This window comes from Pipistrellus kuhlii, unplaced genomic scaffold (assembly GCF_014108245.1).
Source record: "Pipistrellus kuhlii isolate mPipKuh1 unplaced genomic scaffold, mPipKuh1.p scaffold_m20_p_6, whole genome shotgun sequence".
In the NCBI taxonomy this organism is placed as follows: Eukaryota; Metazoa; Chordata; class Mammalia; order Chiroptera; family Vespertilionidae; genus Pipistrellus; species Pipistrellus kuhlii.
This window is the reverse complement of record NW_023425562.1, coordinates 25,682,351-25,704,957: the sequence shown is the minus strand read 5'-3', so window position 1 is coordinate 25,704,957 and position 22,607 is coordinate 25,682,351. Positions and strand designations below refer to the sequence as shown.

Here is a 22,607-nt window from a genome sequence, read left to right as displayed (position 1 = left end):
GTCCACCACAGCTGCCCAGGGGAGGTCAAAGTTGCATCAGGCCACACCAGAAGCCCTTCAGATACCACCCCCTGGAAAGCAGACCTTTCGCGCAAGAGGAACCACCGATGTATTTGATGTCCTTGGGTAGCTACTAATAGATTCTGCTTATTTTGACACTATGTGCCCAGAAGCCCCCATACAATATGTCATGGAGTCTTCTCAATAACCCTAACCAGGTAGGCACAACTGTCATCATGCTCATTTTGTAGAAAGGAAAACTGAGGCCCAGAGAGGATAAGAAACTTGCCCAACATCACAGAGCTGGTAAGTGGGCAGCCTGGGGTTTAAACCCACATACAGTATACTAGAGTCTGGGCTCTCTCTTCAGGCAGCCTGGCCCCTGAGCATGTGGCACCACTGGAGGTCGGCTTTCCCAGCCCTCCCCAGTGGGCACGGAAGTTCACAGGCTCCCCATGTAGGAGGAGGTAGCCTGCCAAGAGGGTACCTCTCCACTTCTCTGAATCCAGGACCTCCTCTCCTTCCCTAGAACAGGCCCTGTGTCCTTCCATCTCTTCACCTTTGTCCTGGAATCACCTGCCGCCAGGTATTCTGGCATCTTCTTCATACTCAGGCCTCAGTTCTGCACCAGCAACTCAGAAAGGCCTGTCTTGACCACCACATCTAAAGACACCGCTCATCCCCACCCCATCACCCCCACCTTGTCACCTCGACTCATTTTCTTCACACTGGATGTCACCGTCTAAAATTCTTCCTGAAGTGATACCTTTAGTTGCACATTGTTAGTTTCTCTTCACTAGGGAATAGATCAAGTTGGGGACCCTGTTTATCTCGTTCTTTGCCACTCCGCCCCCTAGTGCTTAGAATAAGCCTGGCATAGAGGAAGCTGTGAATCAATTGACAGAGGAAGGAAGGAAGGAAGGAAGGAAGGAAGGAAGGAAGGAAGGAAGGAAGGAAGGAAGGAAGGAAGGAAAGGAGGGAGGGAAGGAGGGAGGGAGGGAGGAAGGGAGGGAGGGAGGGAACACCCAGCTCTCAGTGCTGACCTCTGACCCCAGCTGGGTATGAGTGTGCCCTGAGGGATGTTTGGTGAACTATGCCAGCCATCCTCGGGAGCACCCTGGGCTTCCAGGAAGCACCCATGGCCGGATGTGGTGGCCACTTGGGGCCACAGCAGTGGTCAGAGGAGGAGCTTTCTGACCTGAATGCCCAGGACCCAGACACTGAAGGTGCTCCCTGCAAAAGGCCAAGGCTGCTGACCTTGCTGCCAGTGCCCACAGAACCACCCACAGGGACAGCCTTCACTTTCATCTAGTTCAGTCTCCTCTTCGTGTCTGATCATTAATATTCCTGGTGCTTCCAAACAGAGGACTATCACGTGAGCCTACAGAGGGGCAAGAGGACACCCTGAACAGTGTGCCCAGGGCTTCGTGGCTTCCAAGGTGAGTCCGGCTGATTCAGAGGAAAATAGCAAGTTTGTCATGGTTTGAACAAGGTAAATCAACAAAGGTATATCAAATACTCATGGGGAAGCCAACTCATTTCATCCTTTCTCCCATGCTTTGAGGTTAATATGATTCTCCTTTAACAGGAGGGAAACTGAGACTCAAAGAGGGCACTTGACTTGCCCATAGTCACACAGGGACCAGGGTCAGAGCCTGGGTGTGAGGACAGATCATCATTCCCTGCCCCCAGCTATCTGACCCTCCACTAACACACACACAGAGCCCGGGGCAATGCCGGCGCTGACAGGAAAGAGCCCACGGGAGGCCCCAGCAGCAGCGCAGGAAAAGTCACCTTGATCTTCCCCTGGGCGATGGCTTGGTTGAAGGCCACAGCTATGGCCACACGGCCTTTTTGGTCTGAGTACAGGATCCTTGCCTGGGAGCCCACCACCTGCAAACAGAAAGGTGAAAGGAGGCACCTCAGGGACCTGAACTCACCAATCAGCTCCTCAGAGAGACCTTTCTGATCCATCATGATCGCACAGTCCCCACCCGCCCCACATCCGTGTTCACACTCACCTGAGCGTAATCACAGACACGGAAGTGAGGCCCAGGCAACCCTGGCCCTCTCAGTGCCTCCCCTATCACAGCCCAGAGGTGTCAGAGAGAGCCCGCCCCCAGCACACCACCACAGCAGGTGGGCTCCTCGGGACAGATGAGACAGGAGGCTCAGAGAGGCTGAGCCACTCGCCCATTCACATGGCTGAGAAAGAGGGAGCCTGCCTCTCGGGACCCATTGGCCGCCTCTCAAGAGAACTATCTGCATAACTGGGTGAAGAACAACTCAACTGGCCTGGTCACTGACTCAGGCCACCTTATGAAAGGTCCCTGGCTTCTCTGTCCAGCAGCCCCCTGGACAGGTAGCTGATGGCTTTAGTGGGTCTGCTAGCTAAGAGGTCACACAGTGTGCTGGCACCCTCTCAGATCGCTCATCTGCTGGCCAGGTGGGCAGTCCCATGGCCCGCCCCTGCCCCCCCCCAGGCCAAGCCCTCACCAGCCGGTGCTTGGCAGCCTCCCGAATCCAGCGAATGTTGTCCATGTACTGCAGCTTCACAGCGGGGTTCACTGCAAGGAGGAGGGGAGGCGTGTCACAGGCACCGGGGCCCGGACCCTCCCCGTCGCAGACGGCTCGCTCAGGCACTATTCTTCACCCAGCACTGGAGCCCTGTCAGGTGCAGGGTCAGGGGGACTCCCTCCACAGCACCCCGCTAGGCCATGTGATTTTCAGAACCAGCAGTAATTAATAGTCATGTGAATGAATGCACGGAAGTGTGCAGCCCACTGTCTGATACATTCATTCCTTCAACATACACCTATTGAGTGCCAGGCCAGGCCCTGGGAACCAAGATTGCTGCAGACTGTGAGAAAATGAGTGTGATGAGGTCTCCACTGGGCGGGTGGATGGGTCAGAAGGCCCAAAGTCCTCTCCGAGGTGACGTCGAGCTATATCCTAAATGCTAAGGAGGAACCAGCAAGTAGAGATCCGAGGAAGCAGCTTTCTAGGCAGAGGGAATAGCAAGTGCAAGTGCAAAGGCCCTGAGGTGAGAGGAAGCTTGCTTATCCAAGTAAGACAGGCCAGCGGCTAAGCATGGAGGGCATGCAGAGGGGGCGGCAGCCGGGAGCAGACTGCTAAATCTGCGGGAATTCTGTGAGCCAGTGGAAACACAGACATGGTTATGAACTTACACTTTTTAAAAATGTATTAAAAATTAAGATAATGACCCAGCCTGCATAGCTCAGTGGCTGAGTATCAACCTATGAACCAGGAGATCACGACACATGTCCAGGTTATGGGCTTGATCCCCGGTCGGGGGTGTGCAGGAGGCAGCCGATCACTGATTCTCTCTCATCACTGATGTTTCCATTTCTCTCTCTCTCTCTCCCTTCCTCCCTGAAATGTATAAAAAATCTATTTGTTTAAAAATTAAGACAATGTTCATAAGTCACCACTTCTTAATTTACTTTCCACCTGCCTGGTGGAAATATTGCTACTGCTCCAAGTGAAGCCCCACTTGACATAAGCCACCTGAGAGTATTCAGACCTTGGCCATCAACAGATGCAACAGCGCAGAGCTTCCTCCTGAAGGGCTAGTTGTTGAACACCCACCCTCCTATGAGGAGGCCTCTGACAAGATTCCCAAGAGAAGCCCTCCCTCCCCTGCACTTCCTCTCCTCTCCCTGCCTAGCTCTTCCCACATAGTTGGCCCCACCCACCCTCAGCCGGTTCTCCAGTCCTGGATCCTCGTAACCCAGACTCCCTCCTCCCTCCACCCCCTGCACTCAGATGTGGACAGCAGGGTGAAAATGTAAACTGTCATCTGACGGTGATCTATGGAGATGTAAAACCAGCAACCAAGGCTGAGCTGAACTCCAAAGGAAACCACTGGAGGGAAGGCCACCCCTGGGCCGTAGAAAAGCATGAGGGCAGGAGCTCTGACAGCTGAGTATGCTTGACAACACAACTGCCTTCTGTTCTCCAAGTGACAAACGGCAGGTCAAATCAGCTACAGGAGAAGGAACTATGGTTCAAACAACCTCCCCCATCCACGTGACAATGGAGAACCAAGGCTCAGGATCAGAAACATCACAGATCCACCAGAGGCTCTGCCATGACATGAGCAGCGTCTGGTGGATGTGGGAGGCCAAAGGCTCAGAGGGCACAAAGGCAGCTACAGGGAATCAGAAGCACTGCGGACAGGCACAGACTGAAAGCCTGGTGCCCCCTGCCCACAAGGGCCCAGCAGGGAATGAGGAGAGGGGGCGGGGGTAGGGTGGGGTGTGGCTTCCCTGCACTGCCAGGCAGACCCTCCAGCCTCTCCAACCTGACAGCCTTACCTCCGCCAGCAATGGCCTTCTCCAGCACAGACGTGGCCAGCTGATCGGTGACCGCCAGGTCCTGAGGGTCCCCGGATGTGCACACCCAGCGGAAAGGCCCGAAGCCCTGGGAGAAGATATCCCTGCAAGGACAAAGCGCCTGGTCACCTTCCCAAATGGCTGCACCCACTGGCTGGGCCAGCATCCCCATGGAGGGCTGTCCTTTCACTGAGGCCCTGTACAAGGCCGCTCATGGTTCCAGTTTCTTTGCCTGCATTTTATAGTGAGACTCCATGGCCTGATGAGGTGGCCACTTGGGGCCCCAGCAGTAGTCAGAGGAGGGGCTTTCTGACCTGAACGTCCAGGACCCAGACGCTGAAGGGGCCTCATCACTCACCCCATAATATGCTGGACGTAGGAGGGGTAGCGGAACTCGGTCTTTTCGGCGCCTTTTTTCTCCACATCAGCTCCTGTGGACAGAGCATCCGCACAGTCCCCTGGAGGAGCCGAGGGCTGGCAGGCCCCACCCCAAGGTGAGGACATAGATCACCGTCAGATGACAGTTTACAGAGAGCCCCAGGAAAGACCGCAGAGGCTCGGTCCTGATAGTGAAGCATCGCCAGGTCTTTCAGGCAAAAAAGAGGCATCAAGTGCCGCCCCGGCTGGAGCCATGGGCTCATGCTGTGGGGCAGGGCAGCATGGACACATGGCAGTGTCCGCCTCATGGGTGTCCAGACAGGCACCCAGAGCCTACAACCTCCAGGGTGCAGGGGGGGAGCCTGCGCCAGAGGTGGGCTGGGAGAGAGACTTTGCACTGAATATCATTTGTAACTTCTGAACCTTACAATCTATGAATATAAGAAGTTTCATATATATATGGACCTCATATTGGAGCATTGTACCTACTCTCTTTATGGTGCTTTATATATATATATATTTTTTTTAAATATATATTTTATTGGTTTTGTGTGTGTGTGTGTGTGTTTGGTGTTTTTGTTTTTGTTTTTTGTTTGTTTCTTTGTTTTTTTACAGAAAGGAAGGGAGAGGAATAGAGAGTAAGGAACATTGATGAAAAGAGAAACATCGATCAGCTGCCTCCTGCACACTCCCTACTGGGGATGTACCCTTAACCAAGGTACATGACCTTGGCCGGAATTGAACCTGGGTCCCTTCAGTCCACAGGCCGATGCTCTATCCACTGAGCCAAACCAGTTAGGGCAGTGCTTTATATTTTTAAGGAAAATGGAGAAACTGAGGCCAGAGAGGTCAAGCTGACAGGACCAACTTCCAGAAGGCCGGGCAGCAGGGCACAGTAAAACCCGCATGCAATGCCCCTGCCTTTCTCGGCGCTGCCAGGCCACCCCTGGTGGAAGGAAGGGAGTGAGCCCACTGCAGCCCAGGAGGAGGGGCCCCCTCACCAAGCCGCCCTTCTCTCACCTGCTCTCTGGGCCTCCAAGAGGAAGGCGTTGCCATAGTCCCAAAAGAAGAAGTTCTCCTTGGCCAGCCTGTTGATGGCTGAGACCTGCCTCCTCAGGCTGCAACAAGCCAGCAGTCAGCTGTCAGTTCTGCCCCCCAGCAAGACCCTAAAAATGAGCCCTCTCTGCCCCATCACTGTCACCCCGCAGCCTCATCCCATGGAGCTGAGCCAGCTCTGCTGACTGCCACCCAATCTGACCGAGGAGGAGACAGAGGCTCAGAGAAGTTGAGGGTCTCACCCAAGGCCACACAGCTGACCACTGGAGAACCAAGCAGAGGCCACAGCTACTCAGTCCAAAAGCTCCTTCCAGGGTGCAGCCTCCCACCCCCCAGCCCTGCCCCACACCCCAAGCAGCCCTGGCACCAGCATCACCTTTCCTGGACCAGCTTCTTGAATCTGGCAGGATCGGAGGCCATGAGGCTCTGGGCCTCCACAAAGCCGAGCTGCACAGGATAATAGCCTCCATTGAACGGGTTATGGCAGGATGTCTGGTCCGACCCCAGGTCTACCAAGAGCTCCCCAGTCTTCTCTAATTCCTGGACGAGGCGTTCCCTGGGGAAGATGTGGGACAGTCAGTGTAGGGCGGACAGCACCTGCCCAGGGCAGCATCTGGGGCCCGAGTTTAGGGCCCATCATAGCACATTTTCCAGCCACACACCCAGTAATCAGGGACTGGGGCTGGTCCTACATCCCCCCAAGCCCATCCCCTAAAGAACACTGTGGGAAGGCTGCTGTGAGCTCAGGCCAAGATCCAGGCGATGAAAGCTGGGAGAAGAGCCTCCAACCAAAGCTTGAGGCTTTGTGTCCGGGAGTACCTGGCCGCCATTGGGACCTGGCTGGAGGGAGAGGTTCCCCTGGGGTCCCCAAGGCTGCTGACTCCCACTCCTGCACTTACCAAAGGTCCACCACGTTTCCATGGTATCCAAGGCTGAGCACCTCCTTTGTCTTCCTTGCTTCCCTAGAGGGCACAAGAGCAGAACAGATGGCCCCGTCACACCTGCCCACAGCTGTCCACCCGGCCAACCCACAGGGCCACCCAGAGAGCTAGAACGCAGAGGACTCAAGAGGCCACTGAAAGCATTGTGTGCATGTGAACAGGATGTGCTTTGAAGACCCGGACCCTGAGGGAAACAGCAGTCTTGACTGCCCCAGACAGGAGAACTGAGACAACACTTAGAATTAGGGCTACTGCTGTTAGGATTCTAATAAGGACCTTCCTAGAATTCACTCAGGATGACCCTCAAATAATAAAAGTCACTAACGTTGATGCCAAACATTACTTGGAAAAATAAAAGTACAAAAAAGTGTAAGTATATTTTAGGGAACAGAGGATTCAAATACGTAAAAGCTCACAGATATGAGAGCTAGCACAAAGCAGCGGTAAGTGGGGCAGCGGGCCAGTGTGGCACCCACTCCACGATGCAGATCGACCGAAGGCCTTGCTTGGCAGAGAGATGCCAGCAGAGGCCAGACCCGCTCCTCTCCCCCAGGTGACAGGATAACCAACGGGGAATGGGCACGTGGTCCTAGAGCGGTGAGGGGCGCTGGAGGAGGAGGACTGCGGCTCAGCCTGGGGACAGGGCGGGTACCGTGAGCTCGTCGCTCCTTTCCCACCTGTGTCTCCTGCCGCTCAGGGAGCAGGCATGTGATGAGGCAGGCTGCTGAAGGCAGTTTGTTCAACTGATGTGAAATGGCTGTGTGTGTGGCTGTAGGAATTAAGGAATTAAGCTGGCCAAACTTCGTGTGAGTGACAAGAGGGAGAAGGCAGATGGAAGAGGTATATTTAGAGCTGACAAGACTATCAGAAGTGTGTGTGTGTGTGTGTGTGTGTGTGTGTGCGCGCGCGCGCGCGCGTGCGCAAGTGGGCGTGTTACTAAGAAAGTAAACTAGTATTTTAGAAAGATATATGTCAAATAGTATCCCATTTTGAAAATGGAAATATTTCCCAATTCTGTGTGCTCTCAGACATTTTCATGCAAGCCCCCTTGGGGCAGAATAGTCTAGCCAGGGTGGAGGGCCAGGCACCCAAGCATCTTCCCCACACAGGCTCAGTTCTGCAAAGCAATCAGTTGAAGGTGCTTCCAAAATGGCATCTGATCGGCAGGCCCAGGACAGTCCCCCGCCGTGACACACAAACACACACACACACACACACACACACACACACTCCCACTAAAATCCTCCAAAGTCTTCAAGCAGGAGGGGAAATGCTGCCCGTCCCATCACTGCACAGGCAGTCGCAGCATCATGGGGAAGGAATATTGAGTACTGAATCTAAAGGAGGCACCCTGAGGGAAAAGCTTCCTCAGTCAGTTCAATGAGCATCTACTATGTGCCCGGCTCTGGGCTAAACACTGAGGTCACAACAATGAGAAAAACAGATGCTTCCTTTGCAAAACGGTGGGAAATGAGAAGATTATGAAAATCTCTTGGAACCGAGTGTCTGACCACCAAAGTATGCAAACCCAGGGTTTCCTACACACCGGCCCTAATGACCAGTGAGAAACGGGATTCAGAAGATCCTCCCGTACCGCCTCGGAGTGGCCACTTGATGTGGTGGCCACCTGGGGCCAGAGGTCAGGCACTGAACAGATCTCTGCAGAGCAACCCAGCCTCGGGGCCCTTTCCATGGCCCCCCACCTCCGGCGCTCCCTCGTCAGGCGCGGTACCTGAGTCTTTTGATGCACTGGTCCAAGCTGTCGGTCACTTCCATCAGCCAGCCTTGCTGATGGCGCTTCATGAGGGCAGCCTTATCCACCTGTGAGCACGACACACAAAGCCGCCCAGTCCCAAATCACCCTGGGGCGTGTCCCCGCCGTGAGGTGGGGGTCACCCTCCCGTGACGATCACCCACTTTTATAACACAGTGCCAGGGCAAACCGGGGCAGCTCTTTTATACCCACAAGGAAAGCCCAAGGGATTCTAGAGAGGTCGGCCCTGACATCACTGGGCTGCGGATCCAATGCCAACACTGTTGGTTACGCGAGGAAAATAAAACCCTATTTATGCGCACTGCCGTAGCTCAGGTTTCTGTCGCCTGCAGCCAAGTGGGCCCCTAACAAGTACAGCTGTGTATGCCGCGGGTGTAATATCAACTAAGTGCAAATCACACGGGTGGAGCCACTCACCTCCTCTGCCCGCTTCCCTGAGCCTGTCCTTGGCACCACCAACGAGAGCTGGGACAGGCCCCGAGAAAAGGCGGCCGCCAGCCCCTCTGCGGATGGGCAGCTCATCTGCTTCCCCCGCCTGACGTGAACTGTCTGAGTTCACTTATTCACAAACACTCATCACCTCCCCGCCGTAGCCCAAGCCTGCAGTGGGGTCAGGGGAGCGGTAACCACAGAAGTCAGCTTCATGGGACAGCATGCACGGGCATCGACCACGGAAAAGGACGGGCTCTTTGAAGGCAGGAGGTGTGTGCTGCCTGGGAACCCACCTTGGAGGCTTTGTCAAGGGGGCGAGAGGAGAGATGGGTGTGAGTGTGAGTGTGAGTGTGAGTGTGGGTGTGAGTGTGAGTGTGGGTGTGAGTGTGAGTGTGGGTGTGGGTGTGGGTGTGGGTGTGGGTGGGGGTGTGGGTGTGGGTGGGGGTGTGGGTGTGAGTGTGGGTGTGGGTGTGGGTGTGGGTGTGGATGTGGGTGGGTGTGGGTGTGGGTGTGGGTGTGGGTGTGGGTGTGGGTGTGGGTGTGGGTGTGGGTGTGGTGTGGGTGTGGGTGTGGGTGTGGGTGTGGGTGTGGGTGTGGGTGTGGGTGTGGGGGTGTGAATGTGGGTGTGGGTGTGGGTGGGGGTGTAGGTGGGGTGTGGGGTGAGTGTGGGTGTGGGTGTGGGTGTGGGTGTGGATGTGGTGGGTGTGGTGTGGGTGTGGGTGGGTGGGTGTGGGTGTGGTGTGGGTGTGGGTGTGAGGGTGGGTGTGGGTGTGGGTGTGGTGTGGGTGTGGGTGTGGGTGTGGGTGTGGGTGTGGGTGTGGGTGTGAGTGTGGGTGTGGGTGTGGTGTGGGTGTGGGTGTGGGTGTGGGTGTGTGGGTGTGCGTGTGGGTGTGGATGTGGGTGTGGTGTGGGTGTGGGTGTGGGTGTGGGTGGGGTTGGGTGTGGGTGTGGGTGTGGGTGGGGGTGTGGGTGTGGGGTGTGGGGTGTGGGTGTGGGGTGTGGGTTGTGGGTGTGGGTGTTGGGTGTGGGTGGGGTGGGGGGGTGTGGGTGTGGGTGTGGGTGTGGGGGTGGGTGTGGGTGTGGGTGTGGGTGTGGGTGTGGGTGTGGGTGTGGGTGTGGGTGGGGGTGGGGGTGTGTGGGGTGGGTGGGGGTGTGGGTGGGGTGTGGTGTGGTGTGGGTGTGGGTGTGGGTGTGGGTGTGGGTGTGGGTGTGAGTGGGGGTGGGTGTGGGTGTGGGTGGGGTGTGTGGATGTGGGTTGGTGTTGGTGTGGGTGTGTGGGTGTGGGTGTGGGTGTGGGTGTGGGTGGGGGTGGGGGTGTGGGTGTGAGTGTGGGTGTGATGTGGGTGTGAGTGTGGGTTGTGGGTGTGGTGGGTGTGGGGGGTGGGGGTGTGGGTGGTGGGTGGGGGTGTGGGTGTGGGGTGTGGGTGTGGTGTTGGTGTGGGTGTGGGTGTGGGTGTGGGTGTGGGTGTGGGTGTGGGTGTGGGTGTGGGTGGGGGTGTGGGTGGGGGTTTGGGTGTGGGTGGGTGTGGTGTGGGTGTGTGGGTGTGTGTGTGTGTGGGTGTGGGTGTGGTTGTGGTGTGGGTGTGGGTGTGGGTGTGATGTGGGTGTGAGTGTGGGTGTGGGTGTGGGTGTGGGTGGGGGTGTGGTGTGGGGTGGGGGGTGGGGTGGGGGTGTGGGTGTGGGTGTGAGTGTGGGTGTGGGTGTGGGTGTGGGTGTGGGTGTGGGTGTGGGTGTGGGTGGGTGGGGGTGTGGATGTGGGTGTGGGTGTGAGTGTGGGTGTGAGTGTGGGTGTGGGTGTGGGTGTGGGTGTGGGTGTGGGTGTGGGTGTGAGTGTGTGTGTGGGTGTGGGTGGGGGTGTTGGTGCGGGTGCGGGTGCGGATGCGGGTGCGGGTGCGGATGCGGGTGCGGGTGCGGGTGTGAGTGTGAGTGTGAGCGGCTCTGGAATGAGGAAGGCGCGAGGTGGGCAGGGATGGAGCTCGGCGTGCGGGGTGCTCACCTCTGCTATCACGCCGATGCAGCCCACGATGACGGCGGCTTTGGCCTGGGCCCCGCTCATTCCGCCCAACCCAGAGGTGACGAAGACTTTCCCAGCCAGGTCCTCGACGCCCAGGTACCGGCGCCCAGCGTTCAGGACGGTGAGCTGCGGGGAGAGGGGCGGGAGCTCACTGTCCACTCCCAGCGCGTCCACCTCCCACCCCTGAGGCCAGGCTTGACCCTTGTCTCTCACCACTGTGCCGTGGACGATTCCCTGGGGGCCGATGTAGCAGTAACTGCCCGCTGTCATCTGGCCGTACCTGAGCACAGAGGGGGCAAGCGGGGGAGTGAGCCCAGTGCCAGCCACCCACTTTGGATGGTTTAAAATTCACTTTTATATTTATTTGCTTTTATTAAAAATCCTCACTCAAGGATTTTTGTTCATTTATTTTTTTAGAGAGAGTGGAAGGGAGTGGAGGAGAAGAGAGAGAAAGCGAGAGAGAGAGAGAGAGAGAGAGAGAGAGAGAGAGAGAGAGAGAGACATCCATTGGCTGTCTCCCACACGCGCCCCCTCAGAGGCCAGGGATCGAACCTGCAACTCAGGCACATGACCTTGAACAGGAATCAAACCCACGACCTTTCAGTGTGCAGGCCAATGCTCTAACCACTGAACCACTCTGGCCAGGGCTTCTTTTTCTTTTCTTTTCTTTTCTTTTTTTTTTTTTTTATAAGAGAACATTTATTTAGAAAATCACAGAAGTATAAGAAGTAATTTGTAGAAGAAATGGGCTTAGGAAGTGAATTGTAGAGTCAAAGAAGGGCCCTGAGAGCTGGGGAGTGAGGAAGGTAAGGATAAGGAGCGTGGGGGGAGGAGGAAAGGAGGAGTGAGGACGCAGCGTCAGGGGGAGCACCTAAAATTCATTTTTTAATTACCTCAAGATGCATTAATACAGTCTCCTTAAAAAACAACACAACTACTAAGGAATATGTAAATATGAAATTGCTACAGTGCTGTGACTGTATTTTTCAAAATTGCATTTAATATTGCTCTACTGTTTTATAATATAATATAAGTGGAAATGCATGGTATTTGCTGGAATGACACAATAGAAGCTGAAATAGAGACTTACATGGTAACCCCCATGGCAAAGAGCTTCTCGTACTCCTCTCTGGAAGAGTAGTTGGGAATGACCTGGAAAAGAGGGCGGAGCCGAGGGCTAGGACACACACACACACACACACACCCCTGGAGGCCCGGCTAAGTGGGTGTCAGGGAGCCCGGGCTCTCCCTGCGGCCCCCACCGGCACCGTGCGGGCTCCCAGGACCCACCATCCCGTTGGTGATGACCAGCCTGGGGGCGCCAGGGCTGCTGGGAAAGAGGCCCAGCGGGTGTCCACTGTACATGACCAGGGTCTGCTCCTCTGTCATCTGGGACAAGTAGGACATCGTCAGCCAGAACTGCAGGAGAGAGCAAAGCAGAGAGGGCTCTGTCAGTGGGAGCCCCACAGTGGCCCCAAGCCACCGGCCAGGCTCTGAGGGCTCCCCAGGCTCAGCGGTTCTGCCCAGTGCCCCATCCCTCCAGGCCTCTGCGACTCTCTAGTGCACATGTGTCAAACACAAGGCCCTCGGGCCAAATCCGTCCCGCCAAGCCTTGCAATGTGGCCCGCACCGCGCTGTCATCACTGCACTCCGCTGCGTTTCCATCACAATGACAGTTTATGACTGTTCAGTAAACCATTTGGCCTGCGATTTAGGCTGGATTTTAGATTTTGGCCCCTTCTCTGATTGAGTTCGACACCCCTTCTCTAGTGGCTCAGGAGTAATGCCACTCCTGCCCTCGGGACCTTCAGCACCCCCTCAGTGTCTCCGCTGTGATCTCTGCATCAGGCAGGCGGAGACCTCAATCCTGGGCCCTGGGTCTGTAGTCTCCTTCCAAGCCAGGGGTGTGGTTGGGGGGAGGCCTGGGCATGCGTACCTGAGCCCAGTTGCTGAACACCTGTCCGTTTCCTCCGTAGGTCACGAGCTCCTGGGGAAACTGGAGAAGACATGGTGACATCTGAGATGGTGGCCTGGGAAGGGTGGCTCTACGGGCAAGGTGGCTGATGGCCCTTTAAGAAAGTGGTGGGGGCCAGGGGAGATGGAGAGGGGTGAAGCCCAGAGAGACCAGCCTCTGCAGGAACATTGGTCCATCGGTGACCGGGGTGAGGGAGGAGCTGGGGTTGCTTTGGGAACTCATCCTGGGGTCAATGTCAGCGGTTCATCTGTGATCAGGTTTTTTTAAAAAAAAATTTTGTATTGATCTCAGAGAGGAAGGGAAAGGGAGAGAGAAACATCGTTGATGAGAGAGAATCATTGATCAGCTGCCTCCTGCATGTCTCTTACTAGGGATCAAGCCTGCAACCCGGGCATGTGCCCCTGACCGGAATCGAACCTGGGACCTTTCAGTCTGCAGGCCTATGCTCTATCCATCGAGCCAAACCGGCTAGGGCTCAATAATTTTTTTTTACTAAGCATATGCTAACATACAGAATTAAATCTGCTTCTGTTTACTTTTTCGTGTGGCTATTAGGAAACTTAAAATTACCCGTTTCTATGACACCGTATTGATGTCCCAGTGGTGGATGCTATGGGTGGGGTGGGGTGGGGGTGGGGCACTGGGAGAAGGGTCGAGGTCCTCTCAGCACTATTTTTACAACTTCTGAGATCTCTGTCATTACTTCTACATAAAGAGCTTAAATGTGTTGCGTGTGTGTCTCAGGCTACAGTTCGGCTGGACGGCGCCCCGGGGTTACCTGGGCCACGGCGGGGTCCAGGTTGTTCATGATCATGTGCATGATGGCCGCGGCGGCTTTTGTCCGGCAGGGGTACTGCTGCACCGGGTAGGCCCTGCAAGGGAGGCCAGGTGCCAGGGGTGACGGTGGGAGGGCACACAGGCGGCCCAGTGACATCCCACCCCCTGCTGCAGAAGTCGGCTGGGGGTTCCAACAGGCACGAAGGGGCTCTGGTGCCCACCTCCTGCTGTGCGGACCCCTCCCTTCCAGGTGTGGGGAGTTTGGGCCCCACCCCCCACCCTGGGCTGCTCTTCTCCCCTTCTCGGCAGGCTCCAGCCGGGAGAATGCTAGCGTGGAGGCAAAGCAGATGTCTACTTTCCAGAGGCTGCTGCTCTGGGTGCCGTTTATTCTTTTCTTCTTTCCCGGGCACCCCCTGTGCTCCTGGGCACCAACTCCAGAGCAGGTGCCAGGCAGCGGGCCACCACGGGAATGAAGAGACGTGGCTCCTGCTTTTTGGGGTTCATGCCATTCCCTGGGGTGGTCCCAGACAAGCCTGGGTTTGGGGCCTATCCAAGAACACGGATGCTCAGTGTGATACCAGGGCGGGGTGGCCTCTGGGAGCTGTGACGGGCACATCCTCCCCCTACGCAATGTGGGGGGAGGCCCAGCCACCCGTGGTTCACAAGGCCTCCAGCATCGGGGGCAATTCAGCCTGAGAGCCCTATGGGAGCCTGAGCTCTCTGAACACGGGCAGAGCCTCCCTCTATGCCTCTCCGTGCTCTCCGGAGAGACAACAAAACACGGGGCTTAAAAGAGGATTTTGTATACCCTGGGGATCCAGACATACGCAGGATTGGCTGCCCAGCACAGAGGACCAGAGGGACCCATCTTCTGGTCAGTCCTGGGGCTTCAGCCCGGTCTGGGCTGCAGGCCCCCACAGACGACAACACGGCCACCCCCTTGTAAGGGGCATCGACTCAGCACGCCAAGTCCACGGGCCTCCTCGTGTGGACAGCCCCCATTTCCCCTTCCCTGCGGCCTCTCTGGGGCTCCTGACCTCCAGCACGGCCCCCCTTCCTGCCCGCCAGCACGCACCTCATCTCGATGCGGGGGGAGAACCGGTACATGTAGATGTGCCCATACAGCCGCAGCTCCTGGGCAAACTCAGGGGCCAGCAGCTTCTGGACGTCCGGGGGGAAGTAGCGCAGGGCGTTCCTCAGGGCCAGCTGGAGGAGGAGAGTGTGAGGGGCATCGGGCAGGGGCTCCAGGCCAAGTACCCTGAGGCTCCCGTGATGAGCCATCCCACCAGGATTTGCCCCTGACCCTCTCAGAAAACTATGGTCCCACTCCAAGACTGCCTCGTTGTCACCCTGGGCTCATCTACAATGTCGCCTCCTACACGAAGCCTTTCCAGGGAGAGTCGTGCTCACTGGGGACCAGGCTGCTAATTCCACACAAGGACCTGGCAGGGTCCTGCCCTTGTGGCCACTGTGGGAGAAGCAGAGTCAAGGGGAGTGAGAATAGACCTGCCAGGAGCCAGCCCATAGGTTCCTCGTATGCATGCAGAGAAGCACTCTCTGCTAGTGCAGCTTCCAAGTAGCCTCAGGCTACACCTGCTGCTCTGGGTCTGAGATCCTGCCGATCCTGCCAGAGTCTAGCCGGGGAGGCCCAGGACAGAGCCTACAGCCAGAAACAGGAGAAACCTTATCCAAGGAGGGCAAGCAGCCCAACTCCCCTGCTCCCACCAACGCTGTCACTGTTCTCCAGCGATCCCTGATGCTGCTGCTTCTGCCCCAGGGCCTTTGCACATATCCTCCCTCTGCCTGAACCCCCGTCACCACTCTGCTTTCTCTTGGAGGGCCCCTTCCTTCATTCTGGGTTCAGCTCCCACGCCCCCTGCTCAGAGGCCTTCTCGATTCCCAGCCTCTCTTCCTGCCTTTGTTTCCTTCTGGAGCTTTGCCCTGTCAGACACTCGGTGACGTGTTTCTTTCCTCGCTTACAATCTGTCTTGCTGAGCTCAGGGAGGGCCAGAGTCCTGGCAGACCCATTCTAAGCTCTCCTCCTTATAACACCCAGACTGGAGCCTGAGTGTGGATCTGGGCGCAGTGGGGGAGGACACTAGGTGACATCCTGGAGTCTGGCTGAACATGGAGGCCATTTACTCATCCGATTGTTACGGGGCCGTGGGATGCTGGGAAAATTCCAGGCCAGTGGAACAGGGAGCCTGAGACAGGAGAGTTAAAACGAGGCCAGTGTGGGCAATTTGCAGCTGGCTTGTAAATAACAGGCCATCATCTTCCCCAAACCAAGGACGCATGAGAGCAATGGTTAAAAACCAGCGAGGGGAGGAGCGGGTGTTTCCAGCAGGAACGCAGGAAAGGAGAGGGAAGAGGAGCGGGAAAGGCGGTTTTACTCCCCATGCAGAAAAGCCGGCAGTCTCAAGGCTCGGCAAGTAAAGCTGGCAGTCTGCTTGCCTGGCTTCATGAATAAAGCTGCATGCTTTAATCGCTTTAATAAAATTGGCTTCATCACAATGCAGGCACCTGGAGTTCTCTCATTTAAATTCATTTACATGAGAAGACAAGAATTGAGGTTGGGGTCAGCCCTCTTCCTCTGACTCGGGGCTGGGGGGCTGTCCGATAACACCTCTCTGGTGTCTGGGGGTCGCCTCTAACACAAGGACCCTGGAGAGCGAACACCTGGAGGTGAAAGAAGAGGAGGGGATGGATGTGGAAAATGTATTTACTCATTCACCTGTCTATCGAGGGGAGAGGTGATAGGGACTCGGAGAAGACAGGCGGCTTTGACACCTGAAGGCAGGGGTGTCAGGAGAAGAAATAAGGGCCTGGCACGGGGAGGGCACCCGCATCCGGGCAGGGGCAGAAGCACCAGGCAGGAAGACGGGGAGCTGGGAACCCAGCCAGGAGCACAGATGCCCCGGAGGCCAAGGGCAGAGGCCTCGGAAAGGAAGGACAGCATGTCCAGTGTGCCCTGGGCAGTGAATCCCACGGTGTCCCCGGGGCCCGAGGGGCGGGTGGGGTGGGAGGGAGAGAAGAGAGGGACCGTTCAGGAGGGAGCAGAGGGCAAGAGCAGGCAGGGGAGCAAATGCCAGTGTAGGGAGTTTGGGAATCTGGAAAGGGTTTGCAGAGACAGTCCCTCATTTAATTTTCCCTTAGAACAAAAGCACGTAATCCCTTCTCTCTTGGAAAACAAAAGCTGATCAGAAAAGTGAGTTTCTCCCTTCAGAACCATGGCGAAGGGGACCCACAGGAATCTCTGAAGACCTGCAGGCTTCAGAATTACTCAGCTCCGTGGGGCCATCTCCAAAGCTCTGTTTGCATTTCTGGCAAGTTGCCAGATGCTGCTGCTGGCCTGGGGACCCAACTTTGGGAACCACTACAGGACAGCAGGAGGATGAACAATGCACGAGTGCATGCCGCGGGGATGAATGGAGACACAAAAGGGATGTGCAGTGCCGCCCGCTCCTCGCAAACGGTTCCAGAGCAGGTGTGGCTGAGGAGTGCTGTGAGGAGCCAGGACAGGGGCTACCCTTGTAGGTCCAGGCCCGTCCCCTCACCTGCGCACGTGGGGTTTGGGCTACTTCCTGGGTGTTTTCCACATCGGCACAAAGGTTGTTTGTTTGCTTCTAATCAGAGCTTTCCAGAAAGCATGGGCATTAAGAAAAAAGTTTCAGCCCAAGTCGGTTTGGCTCAGGGGATAGAGCGTCGGCCTGTGGACTGAAGGGTCTCAGGTTCGATTCTGGTCAGGGGCACATGCCTGGGTTGCAGGCTGGATCCCCAGTAGGGGACGCGCAAGAGGCAACCAATCAACGATTCTTTCTTATCATTGATATTTCTATCTATCTCTCCCTCTCCCTTCCTCTCTGAAATCAACACACACACACACACACACACACACACACACACACAAATAATAAAAACTTTAAAAAGAAAAAAGTTTCAAAAGCAATTTATATTACACACACACACACACACACACACACACACACCACAAATACTCCACACGCCACACATACTCCAAACAAGACTTAACCTTACTGCAAGGGTCCTAATATATTCGATCCTGTTCCAACTTATTTTATTTCATTCTATAATGAATATTGGTTGCAACTCCCTTCACTAATTTCATAACCTGCTAAGTGGCAGCTGCCGTCTGAAACCACTGTCCTCACAGAAACGCAGGCGGCATTGCTGGGGCTAAACGTGGTCTTTCACCCAGGCTCTAGGCCACCAAGGCCCGGTTTGCCAGCGTCAAATGCCTTTGCAACCTTTATTGTCCAGATAACCGCATGCCTCAAAAACACAACAAAGGTTCCTGTCAAAATGAATGATTTTTAAACTGTGTCTGTTGATAGAAACGACTCTGCCATTCTATGATGCGTATTGGAAGACGGTGCGAAATTCAATCTGTTCTGAAATGAGGTGTTCGTGCACGTGTGCCATTAACACAGAGGGGGTTCTGGCCGTTTCCTGAATCCTAAATGCAGCACAAAAAAATTAGTCGCCTGTTTTCCCCAAGTTTTCCATTTTATCGCCATTGAATTTAGCCTAGACATGTCTTCATGTCAACTATTCTACATCAGTTTTTTACTTTCAAGGATAATCTATGTATTTTTACTTGCAATTTCATGTTTGTCCTTCGTTTAGGAAAGTTGTCTTCTATTCCATTTTTGTTCAACAACTTTATCCCCTGTGTCTAGCATTACATAATGAGCACGGGATAATTATTTGTTGAGTGAAAATTTTTAAAAAGAAGCAGCTCTGTTTGCTAGTCTGGATTCAATACTCCAAGTCTGTGATGGGCAGCAGTTCTCAGCACAAAGATGACCCCATGGTGCTCAGAGAGGTTGTATGAGTTGTCCAAGGTCCTGGCCCGGGCATGGGCTCCTCCCCGCACCGCAGGCTGCACCTGCTATACAGCACAGGCACGTGTCCCCTTTCTGACCTTCCAATCCCTCTCTGCAAAATGAGTGCAAAGATCGTGTGCACCTTATCGGGCTGCGTTGGGGACTAACTGAACTGGCACGCCTAGGACAGTGTCTGACACACCTATCTGCTGTGTGAGTCCCAGCTGTCAAAACGATCATCTCCCACACTCGTGGGCCTCCATGCTGCCAATGTTCCCTCAGCCGCCTGCCCCCTCTGGGTGCTCTGTAGAAACTCTATGCTCTCTAGAAGAGTATGGCTAAGCAGCAGGCCATTTCCCTACTCAGAAACCTTCTTGGGCTCCCCATTACTCATCTGATAAAACCCACACTGTTCTTGGCATTCAGGGTCCTCTGTGATCAGGTTGGGCCTGGCTCTCTGAGCTCTGCACCCAGTTCAGGCTTACACAGGCCTCCTCCACTCCTAATCTACTCTAGTCAGGCCAGTGCTTGCATCTTCTCTCACTGCCTCCCTTTGTCTCCAAATGGACATCTCAGAGTTTCCATTCTGAGAACCTTGCCCATGTTGCCAAGACCACCTCCTCCAAGAGGCCCTGCTATGTTTTTCCTGCCTGCTGCTCAACCCTGGTATGATGTTGGTTTGGGCACTTAGCATACATTCTTGTCCACACATTCAACAAACATTGGGTGTCCCTGAAGATGCAGAAATGAGCCCAACAAAGCCCCACACCCAAGAAGCTCAGGATAGTGTATTAGTGATGGGAACCCGGACCCGAGTGTGATGTCTTCGGAACTGGTGCCTGGTTCCCAGCAGAGCCCATCCTGGTAGGGCAGAGTGCGGGGATAAGGTCAGGAAGAGAAATCACATATATCAAAGGGAGGATGCTGCAGACACTTCAAACAGTCCATGACCACCTTTTCCTTTGTGCTAGATAAGTTGTCCTGTGCTCACACGGAGACCACAGTGGCCAAGGTGTCCTACAAAGAGCACACTCTATATTCAAACAGAGGCATCTACTTTAAGGGGAGCAAAGAGTGAACCATCCAAATGAAATATTTCCAAACAGTTTTAAAAATGGGGACTTTAAGTACACAACAACGAACAATCTCAAAACGACAACAACCTAGCCTGTGTAGAATGCTTCCACTGTATTTTTAAGGGCCCACACCACCATATATGTACATACAATGTGGCTGAAAATATATAGAAGAAAAAAAAAAGGGGGGGTGACTGAGGGGGGTGAAGTGGGGAACTTATACTTTTATAATATTTCTCTTGCTTATCTCACAAAATCACCTTTCAACATTTATGTCAAACATCAAAGAAACACTTTAAATAAAAATATACAAGCCAAAGGAAAGACATAACGTGAGCTGCTGACGAAGCTGCTCTTGGACGTGAAGAACAATCCTGGCTCCTCCCCCACGGAGCCACAGGCCTCACACAGAGCTCGCTGCCGGTTTCCCCTGCACCGACCAAGCCTCGACACCTGCACGTGTCCTGTGATTCAACTCAGCTCTGACACTCTACTCCGCACAGGCCCACGGGCTGAGGACTGAAACCCACATGACTGCCACACACACACACACACACACACACACACACACACACACACTTCAGGCGCCAATTGCAAGTCCAGGCTGTCACCTCCCTTCTGAGAGACCAGCCACAGATGGGGGTTCCCACCGCCACTCCAAGTGTTTGAGAATTTGCTAGAGAGGCTCACAGAACTCAGGAAAACGCTGCTTCCTGGTTTGCTATGTAATAACGGGAGTGATCATGGCCACAGATGACGGAAAGACAAAAAGGGTAAGGTCTGGGGAGGGGTTCCGGAGCTCCTGAGCCCTCTCCTCACGCCACCCACTCCCCACGGGAGGGAGGGGTTTCTCTGGAGGCTTCAGCCTGAGTAATGATTCATTCATCCTCCAGCCCGCTCCTCTCCGGAGTACCGTGGGAGGGCTGAAGTTCCAAGCCTTTCTCATCTCGGATTGGTCCTTCTGGTGACATCCAGGAGCCCGCCTCCTTAGAACAAAAGACCTCCCAGCTCCTATCCCTGGGAAACCCCAGCTGAGCTAGGAGCTCTGTGTCAGGAGCTGGGATCTAAAATCAAGTAGTGGCAGTGGGGGTGAGAGACAGAGATACACACACATATATTTCTTATTGTTTCACAGGCACCAGCGGAAGGCTGGCTAACCCTGGCACCCAGAGATGTAACTCCTTCAACAGCTCAAACTGCCCGGACCAGCAAGTCCAGCAAGTTGCCCCTCCTCCAAGGGCTTCGCCACCTTCAAGCAAATGGCAGCAGACAGACACTGGCAAAGCTGAGGCGGCCCCCGCTCCTCGGCACCCAGGTGCCCTCCTCTCGGACGAGACCATGGCAGCTGCCTGCCAGCATATAACCACGGGGTGTCGCCTGAGGTGTAAGTGGTGCAGCCCTCAGGCCCTCCTGGTCAAAGGTGAAGGCACTGGCGGCCAGCAGGGAGGTGGCTGAGTAGGAGAAAACATGAACCCTTGCTTTGACCTCACTGAGCGGGGCCAGCTAGGCCACGGATGGCCCGGACAGGGGTGGAGGTGGAGGTGGAGGGGAGGAGGAGTGGAGCGCCCCGCCCCCATCCTTTCCCAACACCTGTCCTCCCAGCCTGGCCTCAGCGTCCAGACCCCAGTCCACCCCCACTTTCCCTCACCACCGTTTCCTCCTTTGTGGGAGGCACTTGGCAGGAAGCGTAGGGGCAGCCTCCCTAAGGGTAGCAGTCCTTATCCCCGATGGGGTGGTGCGATTCCTCTTTCAATCTGTGTGCTTAACATTTTCTACTTTCCCCCAGTGTTCCTAAAACTCTTGAGTAATTTCGAGTAAAGAAAACACAGGAGAAAACTATGTACACAACCATGTATTTCATGTCATTGGCCTCCTCCACAGCCCTGTGGTGTCATTATTTTCACCCCCGGCTTACAGAGGTGACTGCAGGTTTCACAAGCTCGGTGACTTGCCTGAGGCGCTGGCTGGAGGGACTGTGGGAGACCTAGCCCGGGTGCCTGGCCTCCCAACCAGCTCTCACCAGTACCCCCCGCCTCTCCCCCCACTCCCACGTGCCCCCACTAGGGCTCTAGCCAGGAAGCTGAAAACTCAGCTGACGATTTGTGGGGAGGGAGTGGGGAGGGAGCCCCCCCCCCACCACATAAGGCAGAGCAGAACGTGTCACAGTTATGTGTGTGTCTGGGTGGGGAAGGTACACATTCTGGGTTGAGACACTGCACCCTGGCCCCATCCTCCTTGGATGGAGGCAGCCACAGCACCATCACCTCCTGGCTGGCTGACCTTGAGCCTCGGGGTCCTTGTAAATGGGGAGCATAATTCCATACCCAAGGGTGGCCATTGGGGAGAGAATGAGGGATAGAGAGTGTTTTGGAGTCGACCACGCATGGGTCTCCCCACCCCACTGCCACCCCTACTGAGAGCTCCTGGAGACCCCAGGCAAAGAGCGTAGGAAGTCTCAATGCATAGGACCCACCCAGAGGGCAAAGAAGCCCAGCAGGAGTGGGGCTCAGCTTCTTACCTGCTCCTCTGCAGGGCTGAGGCCAGGGGTCCTGACTGGGGCATGGGGTACCCCAGCCCAGCGTCCCCGGTTCTCTGGGAGGGGCCGCAGGGGCAGGCCAGAGCACAGCTCCTGGAGGCTGGACATGTCTGCTGAGGCTGCGGTGGAGGCTGGCAGTGTGCAGAGGCCAGGGAGAGACTGGGCAGTCAAGGTCCAGCTAGGAGGGAACTCCAGCCCCAGAGCCACCTCCTCCAGCCCCTCATTGGGCCCCGGGCCTACGGAAGGAGCCATGTGTAGGTAGGTCACAGAGTCCCTGGCCACAGGCTGACTGGAGGGGGGAGCGGCAGTGGTCTAGGGAGAGGCAGGCCTCACACAGGGAGACGGCTGAGTGGGGCTTCAGTCAGAGGGGCTTGAATGGGTTGTGATTTTAGGACATGACTTTGGGGGCTGGTGAGACTCAAATGGGAGTCACACCAGGGACGGGG

General features: G+C 55.5%; 1 protein-coding gene across 1 annotated transcript in view; it reads right to left on the bottom strand.

Annotated features, from left to right (window-relative positions):
* The window catches only part of UROC1 (urocanate hydratase 1), a 33,168-nt gene extending 10,846 nt beyond the window's left edge, over positions 1 to 22,322 (bottom strand). Inside the window, exons 1-16 of the mRNA XM_036419516.2 lie at positions 22,144 to 22,322; positions 14,778 to 14,908; positions 13,704 to 13,797; positions 12,887 to 12,946; positions 12,241 to 12,369; positions 12,041 to 12,102; positions 11,164 to 11,230; positions 10,933 to 11,076; positions 8,463 to 8,551; positions 6,689 to 6,751; positions 6,166 to 6,345; positions 5,754 to 5,851; positions 4,714 to 4,786; positions 4,338 to 4,459; positions 2,497 to 2,567; positions 1,795 to 1,893 (exon numbers count right to left, since the gene is read on the bottom strand). Of these exons, the coding sequence (XP_036275409.1) occupies positions 1,795 to 1,893; positions 2,497 to 2,567; positions 4,338 to 4,459; positions 4,714 to 4,786; positions 5,754 to 5,851; positions 6,166 to 6,345; positions 6,689 to 6,751; positions 8,463 to 8,551; positions 10,933 to 11,076; positions 11,164 to 11,230; positions 12,041 to 12,102; positions 12,241 to 12,369; positions 12,887 to 12,946; positions 13,704 to 13,797; positions 14,778 to 14,908; positions 22,144 to 22,269 (1,608 nt within the window). The 5' untranslated portion in view covers positions 22,270 to 22,322. The remainder of the gene's footprint in view (positions 1 to 1,794; positions 1,894 to 2,496; positions 2,568 to 4,337; positions 4,460 to 4,713; positions 4,787 to 5,753; positions 5,852 to 6,165; positions 6,346 to 6,688; positions 6,752 to 8,462; positions 8,552 to 10,932; positions 11,077 to 11,163; positions 11,231 to 12,040; positions 12,103 to 12,240; positions 12,370 to 12,886; positions 12,947 to 13,703; positions 13,798 to 14,777; positions 14,909 to 22,143) is intronic.
* Positions 22,323 to 22,607: the final 285 nt, after the last annotated feature.